At 39.0% G+C, this 14,727-nt stretch overlaps 1 protein-coding gene across 1 annotated transcript in view; it reads left to right on the top strand.

Annotated features, from left to right (window-relative positions):
* The first annotated feature begins 34 nt into the window (after nucleotides 1-34).
* The window catches only part of LOC101856103 (V-type proton ATPase subunit D), a 25,156-nt gene continuing 10,463 nt past the window's right edge, over nucleotides 35-14,727 (top strand). Inside the window, exons 1-5 of the mRNA XM_005100812.3 lie at nucleotides 35-195; nucleotides 9,537-9,654; nucleotides 11,370-11,517; nucleotides 12,047-12,091; nucleotides 13,274-13,444. Coding sequence (XP_005100869.1) covers nucleotides 155-195; nucleotides 9,537-9,654; nucleotides 11,370-11,517; nucleotides 12,047-12,091; nucleotides 13,274-13,444 — 523 coding nt within the window. The 5' untranslated portion in view covers nucleotides 35-154. The remainder of the gene's footprint in view (nucleotides 196-9,536; nucleotides 9,655-11,369; nucleotides 11,518-12,046; nucleotides 12,092-13,273; nucleotides 13,445-14,727) is intronic.

Genomic DNA, 14,727 nt, shown 5'->3' on the forward strand with positions numbered 1-14,727 from the left:
TGATAAATATTGCTTCCGCTAAGGGAAGCTATTCGCATCACATGATACATTATAAGAGCAAGTTTTTCTAGCTGACGGCTGACGGACAACTGAACAGCAGATCTACCGAGAGCATAATAATTACACCCTGCGCTGCTCCTGAAAATTCGACAAAATGTCGGACAAAGAGAGACTAAATGTGTTCCCGTCTCGAATGTAAGTGCATGCAATTGATCGTTTGCATTTTTAATGTTTCTTATTGTTGTATGACCAGGGGAAAAGCAGTCAACCAGTTCATGACGACCGAGATGTCGGAGTCGAAGTTTTATTAGTTTTGTCGTTCGCATTATCGGGACTTACGTTGTCTATCTGTCAAGGTGTCAGCAGTACTACACTTATTTTTGTTTTTGTAGTCTTCGTCGCAGTGGCCTAGATGAAGATAATGTCTCTTGGTTTCAATTGTAGATCATGTCATAATGTAGATTCTAGTATTGAAATGTCAATTATAATTGTCACCTGACTGACCTCTCTTCCCTTCCTCCACATCCATTATAAGCCTACACTACTCTACTAGATTCTATATTCTTTTAGATCTCAAGTCTCAAGGTCTTGAACTTGAGTTCTAGACCTATACACAAATATGTTGAAAGCCAGTCGGAATTACTTTCACTACAATGGCGCCCTTGGTGTCTAGTGGTCCGCTATTCTTCCTTTCAGAGCTCCCCTATTCACTCTCCTACGTCCTCACCCTTCGACTGCCAAGTACCGACTGGCGTCTGCTACCAGGTTTTTCAGTCATCACGACCGTGCCCTTTGACCCATGACCCTGATACCTTGACGCTAATTGGTCACAATCTAATCACGTGGTCCACTATTCTTCTTTGCTCATGACTCTGTGGTCCGGCCAATGGAAAGCGAGAGATGCGCACAGAAGCTCATTTGCAACCCCCCTCGGTCCTATTCGCGACTCGGCGAGTGCTGCGAAGCAAGGCTCGGCCTGTTCCAACTCTAATTACCCCGATTGTCCACTTAGCGCCATGGTCCGCTCATGTTATTGTTTTGCATTTATATGTGTTTTTTGTTTGTTTTTGTAAACCCGTGCACCCGTCTCATGTTCACGTATCGTCGGTCGCCTGATAAAACCGTGAGTTTCACAAATTTTCAAAAATTTTTTTTTGTGCATATATTTAATAATTATTTTGATAGTGCTCGGTCAGATACATGTCCCTGTAAAACAATTTTTGAATTATCTCAACTCAAACGTGTAACCTGACGTAATATAAGAAAATCGTGCCATCTGTAATTGCTTTTGGTGACCTCTTGACAAATAAACATTTATTAGAAGCGCTATAACTTTTCAGGCCGGCCTCAGATTCATCGTAAGATAAAAACTCGGATCCTGCACAAAACGCCATTTTGCCCGAAATGATCCCGGTCTCTACCCAGCCTGAGGCGAGTCACGAGTGAGGCAGGACAGGAAGCGGTTGGATAAGAATCAAAGTCTGAATAACAATTTTTTCATATTCGGACTCGAGTCCGAATAGTCACTTCGGTCACATAATTAAAATGTGTGTTTCCTGGATGCAGGACTGGTATTGTTTCACAACGACAGTCAAATTCGAATGTGTAACGTGTGTGCACATGCCCTTCTCGTAATGGGTTATACAATTTTTGATCTTGCTCGTTTACAAAAATATTTGTTAAAATAACGTAGTCAAGTATAAATTACAAGTATATTTCTGTGTTGTATCACAACTTAAACTTGTTTGACATTGAAAGCTCACTGATTTGACATCTAGATCTAGAGTTCCCTAACGAGAAAAGGAATTTGGAGAAGCCGAGCATGTGAACCATTTTGGGCATCAAAGAAAGCTACAGAAAATACAGCTAGGAAATAGTAGAAGAACCAGACTTTAATGAAAAAAAAGTGTCATTCAACGTACATACTGCGTTGGAACAGATCAAAGGGGCTTTTTTAAGCTCAGAGAGAGAGAGAGAGAGAGAGAGAGAGAGAGAGAGAGAGAGAGAGAGAGAGAGAGAGAGAGAGAGAGAGAGAGAGAGAGAGAGAGAGCAATACAAATCAAAAGAAAGGACGATTGAAAAAACTAATGAACTGAAACCAGATATGATTGCTCTATCAAATCAAATGACTACTCACTTTTAAAAGACAAAGACAGAACAACTTTGTTTGGACTTTGACATGTGGAGACTGAAAGACCTATGTGAAAGATCGTCTCAACACGAAAGAGTACACTTCAAATGCGATGCACCAAGCTAAAAGATGCACACTTGGGTTTATTATCTGAAACAGAATGACCAGAAGATTAAACTTTGCAGGATGTTGATGTCTATGACCAGGCTCACCCATTGTAAATTGCTCTAGAAGTGCCCATGTCAGTTTCATCATCTCCTGGCTCACCCCGTACTGACAAACACTTTCCACTATTCCCTACCCTGGGCTAACTTCTTCATATTTTTCAAATGTCTTTCCCCTTTTCTATTCATCATTCTCTGCGACTTTTGTACAGGTTCCACATGACCTTCCCTTGTTCGTGTAACCTGTTGACTCAAAATTAAAACTTTCTTTGTTATGTAGCTGCCTGATTTCCAAATGGTAATCTCAGTCCAGTCCATCTCCACAGCTTTCTTCTGTCTTGAAATGTTCTGCTCATTGTTTCTTCATTGGTGACTCTGTCCATCTGATCTCGAGGATATTCCTCGGGCCCTTATTGGTGACAATCTGGGTCCTCCAGTACTTTGTGAAGAGTGCTTTAGAAGAGCCCAACCCAGCTGCACCACCAAACAATCCACAATGGTCATGCAAGCCAAGGAATTTCTGTTCACATCTGTGGACATGCTTCTGAAGGTTCCTACTCACTATTGCCAGCAAAGCTCTGGAAAACTGTATCTTGATCCCTGATTCTGTAATCTGTCGGAGCTTCTTTGATTTTACGAAACAGCCTTCCCAGGTCAGGGACAATCTGCCTTGTATGTCAGACTACTCAAATATGTGCTAGATGAAAAGACCATGTCGATCTGTGAGCCAAAAAAGGATCATTGTGAATTGTGCGTGAGTTTTGAGTCTTGACAGCGTCAGCAAGACTAAGTGGGATTCTCGCATGTCAGAAAAGAAAGTGACAAAGAAAGGGCACGCCATGGATAAAACCTCTGCTCTTAGGCAAGAAGACCTTGTGATGATTTGCTTGAATCTTCAGGGTGTACTTTTGTCAGTGTCTATCAATTCACCCAGCTTTTGTTACAGAAACATGCACATAATCTTCAATGCGACCTCGTATGATGCCATCTATTACTTATGACACAAGACACAAGGTGGTTTGATCGCAAATGAATTCACAGGTTGTTAGATGGACTTCTTTTCAACGTGCACATATGCATAGAAGGTTATAACAATATATTATTATACAGCTACGGATGTGTGTGTGTGTGTGTGTGTATTAGCACAAAATTGCATCTATTTCTAATCCCATGAATGCCTTTTCCACTAGAGCAAACACGAATTTGAAAACAAAATCTTATTAGAGGCCCCACTCATATGCAAGTAGAAAGTATGCACGACGTCATTGAGCTGCGGCTCTAAATAAAAGACATTTTCAAAAATGTCAGGTCGGGTCGAAAAAAGAAGACCAACTGTAAGTGCAGTATGAAGCCTCTGATATACTTAAGGAGAAATTCTTTGCAAACTGAACTCTAACGGAGAGTGGGAGAGTCTTATAAAGTCCAGAGACAAAGAAAACTTATCAAACAGTTCCCTACCACTGTATCATTCTCCTTATAAATGGCAAAGAGTAATTTTCAGGATCTGATAGACAAAAAGAGTAAGATAATGAAAGATGATCATTCAGTTATTCACGGGGTATAAAAGTTTGACATAAACCAAGTTCTCAACCCATCCACCACCACCCTGTCCAAGCCCAATAAAAAAGGACATACGCTTACACACAATTGGAGAAAAAAAGGATAGAAAGAGAGAAAGCACGCAAATGAAGGAGTATGATTTTATAAATTACATACAATATCCCATTCATGTAAAAATGAGAGATGTTTATTGTGGTAAAATAATGAATAGCTTTCTGTTTCACTTAGTCTGTAATTTTGTACTCAGTTTTAAATTGATTAAAAAATTTTTTTCTTATAACAGTATTTTTCGTGCTTTCAAATATTTCTAAACATACCAGGGCCTCTAATAAGAGAAAACATACTGCCTAATAACCGTGAATACAAAACCGCGTTCCATAAAGCCGACTGACGAAATCGTGGAATTCACGACCGCATCAGGCGAGATATGAAAATCGTGAACCCCACACTTTTTCGAAAAAATGACCATCTACGGTAAAAAATATACTACAGTATTATTTCTAAAAGGTAATTGATCAGATTTATCCATTTAGTTTATTTCTTGAACACCATATGACGGAGAAAATCAGTTTTTTCCCTCTCCTGTAAAATTTGCTTCGTGTGGAATTCACGATTTCATCAAGCGACCGACGATATACTTCTTTTCTAGTATTGTACATGCTGAACACGAATATGGCCTTCATTTTTGCCGCAAATTAATAGTTATTGAGTTATTGATGTTTGAAAATAGTATTAAGTGACTTAATCTAACAGCATGGGGGGGTTTCAGGGGGGGCACCCCTGACCTAAAAAGAATCTGAGGGGTTTCAGGGGGCATGCGCCCCCCCCCCCCCTGCATTTCACAAAGATTTTATGTTTTTGGCAATTAGGATTGATATGCCTAATACTTGAAAACAATTGATTTGCAAGGGTTTTAGTGGCCATACTTTTGTTCTACAGCAAAAATTATGGCAGTTTAGCCCATAAAACCCCCCACTGTTGTTATAATGATATGTAGACACAATTGTCCACTTAACGGCATGGTCCGCTCATGTTATTGTTTTGCATTTGTGTGTGTTTTCTTTATTATTGTTGCCAGGGCCCCTGAACCCCCCACTGTTGTTATGATAGGCTACTTGGTGCGTCCACGGAAGTTAAATCCCCTACCCATCCTCAACAACCACCTCTCGCTCACCTCGCCTCGCCGCTGGTGTGCGCTCTGCGCTAAGTCGCCCGCGGAACTTCCTCTTGTCCGCACATAGAGAAACTATGAGTGCGTAATTAGGCTAGGGGCGCGTAGTAATTGGGGGCCCAGACGGGTGGTCCGATTAAGTACAATCCAGCCCTCAACTGTCCCAGACCTGCCACTCATCCCGATTTAGTCGGGATATCCTGATTTTTTGTCCCAAATCTCAAGCATCCTGATTTTCCCGATTTCGATCGCGTGTATCCCGATTTTTTGTCCCAGTCTGCTGTTGTGCCGGAATTTTCTAAAAACTTACTCTGCCTTCTCCTTTATCGCGGGAAGCACCCGTTGAACTTTTTGTCTGTAGGAACTCGGAGCACTATTTCCCGAAATATCGATGCCGCATTTAGTAGTTGACTCGCCCCAAGTTGTGTGTGATCTTTGCCCGCACTCAAAATTCTCCGATGATAGCCTGGTAACTGTTACAATTTGGAACATACAAATAATCGATAATATTCGTACTTCCGCTGGTACTTTCAAAACAAGCCTTGTCCGAGGTCTGGTAACTGTGCGTTCACACCAAACACTCGGACGAGCGACTGTCTTTCTAAGCCTTACACAACTACATGTACATGTAACTGCGCTGACAAGACTAACATACGGCCGTTGTCGTTGCTTTAGTCTGAACGCATTATGAGGGATAAGAGATTTGTTGGTACATTTGGTCGGTCGGCCGCCGTTGTTATCCTAGAGTACGAGAAGTAGAACGACTATCGCTCATCTGAGCGTTTTGTGTGAACGCGCAGTTAGGCGGACCCGTTAATAAAATTGTTTCAATCGCGCATTTGCGTCACGTGACATGACATCGCCGTGTGAGTTCTGCATGTCGGGGACCGTCCGTTGATGGGGTCAACTTAAGTTCATGTATTTCGGGACTTATTGGTTGGGGTGGATGGGGGGGGGTATAGACACTTGGACTTAAGGAGTGCTTGACGTGAATCTTCAGGACTTACAAAAAATAATGACAGCACGCACGCGCGCGCGCGCGCGCGCGCACACACACACACACGCGCGCGCGCGCGCAAACAAAGACACTCAGAAGGCATATAGGCCAAGAAGTTTATGGACGCCCCTGGAAACATTTTAAGTCAGCTTTGGCAGTCACCTTGATGATTTGCTGTTGATCCCGATTTTTTTCACCAAATCCCGATTTTTTCTCCCGCAGATCCTGATTTTGAGGTTTCATAGAGTGGCAGGTCTGCTGTCCTGCACTGGACTGTTTTCCATATTCCAACAATGTTTTACAAAGTGGTTATCTGTACAATTGTGTGAACAGCTCTGTCTAGATCTAGTTATCCGTACAACATTGTACACACAATTGCTACACAATTGTACAGTTATCCATATAACAGTACATGCCCACAGGCCTGCATGTTCTGTCTTACTAGATCAGTGTTTCCAATTTTACGCCAGCGGAAATTTTCAAATTTTTCGTCAGACCTCATGTCTAGATCTACTAGATGTAGCCTATGGTCTATGTGTTGCGTTGAAACCGTGCTGTAAAAATATTTGGTTATCGGTACAATTGTACTAATAACTAGTGAGAGTTGTATGTACTATTTTACCAATAACTGCAGCCTGGTTTTATGCCCTTTTGACAAGCTGGATTTGGTAAATTAATAACAAAGGGTTAAGGCCCTATTGACCGAAACCTGTTGAGTACACAGGTCTCATTAGATCTAGTAATTATTCAGGTTCAAAATACATGCATGTCAGTAAGGCACCTCTTTTAGTTTAGTCTGAAATACAAATACTTTAGGTAGTGCAAACAAAAATTTTATTTATAATTCAGCCATCATTATTAAGTACAGCTAGCCTGCCAGCCTTGCCGTACTTATTTTAGGCCCTATTAGAAACCTGTTGAGTACACAGGTCTGATTAGTAATTATTCAGGTTCAAAATACATGCTCTATCAGTAAGGCACCTTTTGCTTTCGTCTCAAATACAAATACTTTAGGTATTGCAAACTATACATTTATTTACAATTCAGTAGGCCTATTTTTTGCTGTTTGTCAGTCTAGCCATCATTATTAAATACGGCTAGCCTCAGTCTAGCCGTCATTAAGTACGGCTAGCTTCTTCCAAGTAATAAAGTAGGCCTAGTACTAGTAGGCTAATAAAATAAAGGCATTGATTAAAGAGTAGGATTAGTAGGACTAACCCTTGCATCCTTGCCATATCCTGAGTTTTAATTCTAACACTTGATAGGGGGATAAAATAGATGATAATAAGGGGTAGGGTTAGAGGGCTATATTATTAGAGCTAAACCTACCCCTAACCCTTACCCAGACTGTAACTTTTTCCTATTTTAGATGTACGACCCACCTGTAACCCTACCCATTACCAAATTCAGCAAATGTGAGACATAGGTTTACAATTGCATATTAAAAAGAAATAAACCTTCAACAATCAGATAAAAAGACATTGACAATTAAGTCTTAACTTTGGAAATGTAGCCTGTACCGGATGCCGGCTGGAGGCGTGGCTATCTGGGAAGGCCAGCTCTATTCGGACTCGAGTCTGATTAGATTTTTTATCTATTCCGACTTGAGTTCGAAAATGGGTTTTATCTATTCGGACTCCGGTCCAAAAAAAAATGTTTTATTTATTAGGACTCAGCTTCTAAGTGAGAATGTGAGTGTAAGGAGGTTACATAAATAACTGTTGTCAGGGGATTTTACATAAAACCAGAATTAGAACTAGAATTACCTACTAGGACTGTAAGTAAGTCAAAAGACTGCACTCTCATTGCCCATTGGCAGTGTTTACGAACACAGTAACTGAAAACTCGTTGTCTTTCCACCACCGCTAGCCTACAGCATCATCATTACTTCCATCACCATTTGTCTGTCCACATGTTTGATTTCATAATAAAAAAAAAAAATCACATCGCACAAAATCGACAGCCTGACCTCTTCCCAACACCTCTTCCCCCAACAGGCAGAGAGTGCGTGGTCGCTTAGTGCCATCTCATTGGTCGACATAATTAACTTTGCCCCTGGAACGGTCAACTCAATTTAGTTGTTCTGTTCATACTAATGATGCAGGGAGGGCCAGTTTAGATAGATCTAGTAACTGGATACTAAAGCTCGCGTCTCAATTGTTATCATTATAATCGGAAAAAAATTCATAAATGCTGGAAATATTTAGGAGCAAGGATCGGAAGGGATGTCATGCTGGACTCGATTCAAAGTCCAATTATAATGTATGTTTAATCGGACACGAGTCCGAATAGTCATTTCGATCTGTGAAGAGCCTACTTTCCCTTGAAGTTGAAGCGTGCATGTCATAAATTATAAAGGGCATAGTTGCTGAACTTATTTTATATTATTTAATGGAAGGTTTTGGTATTGCCTTTATAATAAATGACAACAAAAAAACCCTGCAAGTTTATAAATATGAGGGTGAATCAGAAAGTAATAGAAGTTGCCATCCTGCTTCTAAGAAACTGACTTCTCAGTCATAACAGCAGTTGCAATATAATCAGTCTCTATGCACTCTAACAAACCATTTGAATTTCATGTGGCATCACTCTTGATTATTTTATGATCTCACTAACAAAGGATAGTTCGCACTCTAGAGGAAATGAGATGGAATTCACAAAAAATACCCTGTTTTTACCTGTACAGCTATATGCCCTGTTAAGTTGGCGAATTGCCCATACTAATTCTTGAATATTTGAAAAGTGTTTGTTGTGAATCTGCTTGTTTAATCTAACTTAATTTGAGAATGTAGGGAAGAGAGACACATGTTCTGGCTGCCCAAATTATGAGTGAGAAAGCTGCCAGTGTTATCGCCACAGAACTGCTTAAGATTCCCATATTTCTGTTTGAGGACTTAAGTCTTGTGACATGTTTGAACATTTGTTTTGGTCGGTGCAGAGTATTATTCATGGAGAAATCTTAAGAAAAAAGTTTGTGGCCTTCGGGCAACTCCCAATTTACTAGCTGAGGAACAAAAAAGGGTCTAAAGGGTTAAATGTACCACAGGATTGTTCAACATGTTTGAACTCCATGGGCCCATGCGACTTACAAACATTGTCATGGAAGATGAAACGTATGAATTTCCTATTTTGAAATTCCATCAAAATGGATAAATCGAATATATGAATAAAGGGGAAAGGAGACAAGCCTGTCATTTTGTATCCTGGATTCCAAAGCAGAAAGAGACTTTTTACTGTCTTTTTCTCTTACAATGGTCCCCTTGTGGTTGATATATCATGCCAAATACTACTCTATGACTTCTTTATATGCTACTCTTTGCCTAAGATCCTCTTGCTCATGATCTCAGTTCTCTCAAGATCCACTGTTCTAAGAAAAGAGAATATTTTTTTTTTTGATGCACCAAAAGTCACCCTTCTTAATTGTATGTTTATTTTGATTTGAAGTAGGTTTCTTTTTACTCATGTCTTGTACAATTAATTGATTTTTTGTGTGTGTGTGTTTGTAACTTTCAGGGCCTTGGCCAATATTAAGGCGAGGCTAAAAGGAGCTCAGAAAGGTCACAGTTTGCTCAAGAAAAAAGCAGACGCATTGACTTTAAGGTTCAGAGCAATTCTGAAAAAAATCATTGATGTAAGTATTTCTTAGTACTTTCTGCAATGCGCTTATAGCATAAAAGGAGAGCTAGAAATGAAAATTACTAGAAAATCTTGGGTTATTTTTTTTTTTCTTAAAAAGATACAAAAATGAGTTATTCTTCTACAATACTTTATCCTTTTAAAAACCAGAGAAACTATGTTTTCTGTTTACCCTGTACAGGACACCACACAGTTATGTCTCTATTTTATACATTCATGATTCAGTGTTGTCCGCCTAACAACAGCAGCCCCCTTGGAAAGCAAGCCTAGGTTGCTCTTTACAAGAGATTGCTGTAACTGAATTTTCAACTGTGGGGGTGGGGGGTGGGGTTATACCACCCACATCCTCACATATACACACACACAAATCCTCCTCACAGTATGTGATGACGTTAATAATTCAAAAAGTGATAATGTAGGCAGTATCAGTAGCCACGGTTTGACCAGACATTGTTTATTCAAGGGAGCCAATGTTCGATGACTGGGCAGCAATTTTACTCTTTTTCCCTCAGCTGGGAGACTCTAGGTGGGAAGATGTGAATTGAGCTCATTTACTCAGCATAGTGTATCACTGGCCAAAGCAGGTGTTTTGATAAGAGTTACTAGAGTAGGGGGGTGGGGTGGGTTGCGCACACAGGAAAATTATCGGCAAGTCTCTTTTGAACTGCCTAGAAAAAACCTTGTCGGGCAATTTATAGCAATGAAAGTTTCTGTTTTTGAGGGAAAAGTTGCTGTAAAGACGGTTATTTATGAAGGAAAATTTTGTTACAGTACTCAAGGTTAGGTTGCTGGCAGAGGTTGTTCTTATGTGGGTTGCTGTTAAGTGGACAATGTTGTTTAGTTAAAGACACATAATACATCTGGTAACTGTTGGTTTTAGAAAAAATGTGCAAGTTTTCGATTACCTTTAGTGCCATCTCTTTGACAGATATATAAATAATAATGCATCTGTTCTCAATTAGAGTGCGGTAAAAAATTCGTGGTGCGACTTATTTTCAAATATCTCCTCAACTATCGAACATAGGTTCTCCAATTTTTGCACAGTGACTTGCATCAATTTGTCTTAACAGATCAAAATTTTTATAAACACCTGCAAGCTGTATTCTAGAAAATTCCTTAATAAATACTAATAAAAAATCCAAGTGGGTGATTTCTACAGATTTTTAAATGTTTACAGCTGGGGCAATATAGCTTTAATAGCAACTAAGCAAGTCCGTCAGGTTTTTCTCATCGGGACATTATGCTTATTGAACGCATGTTTTGAGAGCCATTTATTCAAAAATGTGTTCACTATTACAATAATTTCTTGTAACAAGTTTTGCAAGTAAAAATTGTCTTTGATGAGCTGTGACGTAGGCCATATGCGTAATTAAAATGTGTGTGAGAAGCGGGAAGTGCTGTGAACAATCCCATTTTACGTGTGACAGAGATTTCATGTATTTTATATTAATTTATGAAGAACGGTTTTTTAATCTAGCCCCAAATGTTCTAGAAAAATATGATTTAGTTAAAGACAAATTGATACAAACTGCTATGCAAAATATGGATGACATGGATTTACCCGTTAAAGAGATATATTTGAAGTTGCACCACAAATTTTTGACAGCACGCACTATAGAATGAATGATTTTGCCTATTGTCCTGACATAATTGCCAACTTTTTTTTCTTTACCCTCCCCCCCCTCCCCAATTTTTTTCTTTCCGTTCCAGACTAAATCGGAAGTTGGAGAAGTTATGAAGTCAGCTCAGTTTTCACTGGCAGAGGCAAAGTTTACATGTGGAGATATAAATCATACAGTTCTTCAAAGTGTTTTGAAAGCTTCCATAAAGGTCAAGAGCAAGAAAGAAAATGTTGTTGGTGAGATTTGTGTTCGTCTTGCATAGCACTTCAGAGACTGATTTCTGAAGTTGGTGAAGTATTTTTGTAAGTTGCAATTTACTGGATTTTTTTTTCTTTTTTAAAATCAGACTAAATTCACCGCTGCAACAGAAATAGCTCCTACTTATTTGAAAAGCATTGTCTGTTATTTCTCATCTAAAAACTATTTTTTCCTTACTGTACTGAAGGTTTTTATTTCATCAATGAACAAATCAGTGCTTTCTTGTCGTAGCTCCATTTTTTAAAACAATGAAATTGTGACATGTTCTTAAGCTCACTCTTTTTTTATGAACTGTTTTCTTTGTTGTTAAAAATGGAGATATGACAAGAAAGCACTGGGGTCGCGAAATGTGTTAACTATACTTGCTCTTCAATGTTTTAGGCTAATTTTGTTGCATGAACATTTCCTTTGGGCACTTAGACAAAATTTAGAAAATGAACAAAGTAAAAAGCTTTTTTTTCCAACAGCTGTCTGGATTTCTCATTGTATCCTCTGTTTTTTGAACAGGTGTGACGCTTCCAATTTTCGAGTCGTATCAAGATGGAAGTGATAGTAAGTGAAAAATATTTTTTACAGTAATTTCAATTTGAAACATAGTCATTAGAATCATGAAGGTTTTGCCATCTCACAAATTTAAGAATGGAAATAAGCTGAAGTTAGATACCGGTACCTGAGTTTTTATTGGTGATTTCAGTGTCTGGATGTGTTTTCCATGTCTTTATTTTACCTTATTGTCAGAGGAAGTGATCACTGGACACTAAAGAAAGTGGTGCCTCCTAGACAAGCTGGGCTCAAAGTGTTTAGCTAATTTCAGTCTGCTTTCTGTGACATACAGCTTTTTTTTTTGTTCTTATGATTATGTTTGAAAGTACTTTACATTACGCAGAGATGTATTGTGTACATTATAATAATAAAGGTAAAGGATTCTGTTGACTTCTTCTTAATTTTTCCATTTTCTCCCAGACTTTTCTGCTGCTGTAAAACACTCTCTCTCTCTTGCCATCCTGTGTGCCTGAATAGACTACTTGTGCTAAAGATACTCTACTCTATGTGTGTATGCGTGTGAATATAATATACACCTCTTATGTGGGGTTTTTTTTGGGGGGGGGGGTGGGGGGAGTTGTTCTTCAGAATGTACAGTCAAACCTCGTTGGACCGCCAGACCCGTTTATCTCCAGGTTTGGCCACTGTATGAAAAGAAGCATCTATATATAAACATAGCATTTATGCCTTCACCACACTGCCATCCGCCAACTGTCTGAGTTGTACGGTTATTATTTAATTAATGTGTCCACCAGCAAACTGACGACTTGGGGTACACACAACACATGGTGCACGACACCCACTGGTTGGTTACTTGATTGTCTTTCTCCCACAAGAAAGACACAGAGAGAGAGAGAGAAAAGATGCGGCTCTGAATACATGGTGCATGAACATAGATCACACAGCAGAATAATGTCCCTTGACATTGGGCTGTCAGGGCTATAAGAGAGGAATCCCATTGAACTGCCAGCCCCGCTGTTCCGCCAACTTTATGCTCGTACCAAGGGTGGCGGTTTAAAGAGGTTTAATGGTACATTACTTGTTTTGCTTTGTCAGTAACAATGAGCATTCATTTCCTTTGAGTATAAGTATTGATGGAACTGTTAATCTACTCTTCTCTCTTCTTAAGAGAAGAATTTGTATACCACAAGTCTGTCATGATGTCATCCTTGCTCACCATTTTGTCCCCAGCGTATGAGTTGACTGGTCTTGCCAGGGGTGGACAACAGATAGACAAAGCTAAAAAGAGCTATGGACGTGCCATTACACTGTTGGTAGAACTTGCTTCACTACAGACATCCTTCATTACTTTGGATGAAGTGATCAAAATTACCAACCGTAGGGTCAATGCTATTGAGCATGGTGAGTTTTTCCCAAGGCACGGTTTAGTGTCATTATTTGATGAAATAGTATTTTATATAAAAGCAAACAGCTTTGGTATCTCTTTAAAAATATTGATCGCACTAAGTTGAAAACTATACTCATTATATTTAACCCTTATCATGGCAGTCACTTCCATGGCGTGGCAGGCGCAATGTGTGACATTTTTAAGTTTGGATACTCTGAACAAAAATTTCCTGTACACCCTTTGCCCAATTCTGTACTGCTGCCACCAACAATAAATTCAGTTCAGGCTGTTTACCGTAATTGATTCTAACATCGATACTATTAGATTTAAAAGGGGAAAAGACTACGATGTTTCAGTTTACAACCTTCTTGCTCTCAGTTACAGGATCAGACTCACTTGTACACATTTTATGTACCTATCCTTGCATACGGTACGTCAAAGTCACAGGAAGTTTTGTTGGCTTAAAATATATCATTCTATTATTATATGTCTGGATTTAGTTTTTACTTTTTGGTATAATAAGTTTATCTAGCGCTATAGATGTCTACTTTAATGACGTGACCTTTAGATCTGCTTGTCACAGCACCGTCTTGATCTAAATTCCAGTGACTAGCTAATATTGCTTTAGAATCTAGATTTAAATTGCATCCTTCTAATCTAATTGATGGTAAATTTAGCTGACTGCCTGACGTGATTGTTTTTTTGTGGGGGGGGTTTTGTATCTTTTTTAGAATTTCATCTGATCCTGTTGTCAACTTTTATGTCATGTCATCATGTCGGTGTCACATTGTGTGAAATATCAGTGTAATATGTGCCTGTTGTATACTTCTGAGAGTCATGGATACAGTCTTCACCACTTCCAAATTACTTTTGAGCCTTTAATCCTGTTGTTTGCTGATTAAGGTCATTGAAGTTTATTAAAATAACAACCAAGAATCATAGATAATAATCCTGTTTCTTTTACTGCTGCTGGAGGCCCACTAGGTGCTCTGTTTTGCAAATACTGTTTAAGTATACAGGTTAAAGCCACGCCCATATGCCTTGTAGAAATTCTTTATGTTGTTTTGTGTTCTAGATATTTTGATCTGGGTAGTTATAATATTATATATCCAAGAGAACTGGTAAAGTCAATCTTGTCACCTGTTGAGGCTTTATTTTTCTTGATACGGGCTCTCTTTAAATAAATTACAGTATGAAAAACATACAGTGAAAACCATATATAACAGGCCCGGTAATAACAGGTATCCGGTAATAACAGGGATTTTTTAAATCCCCGATTTTTCCTACTCTTTGTCTC

This window comes from Aplysia californica, unplaced genomic scaffold (assembly GCF_000002075.1).
Source record: "Aplysia californica isolate F4 #8 unplaced genomic scaffold, AplCal3.0 scaffold00261, whole genome shotgun sequence".
Taxonomy (NCBI): Eukaryota; Metazoa; Mollusca; class Gastropoda; order Aplysiida; family Aplysiidae; genus Aplysia; species Aplysia californica.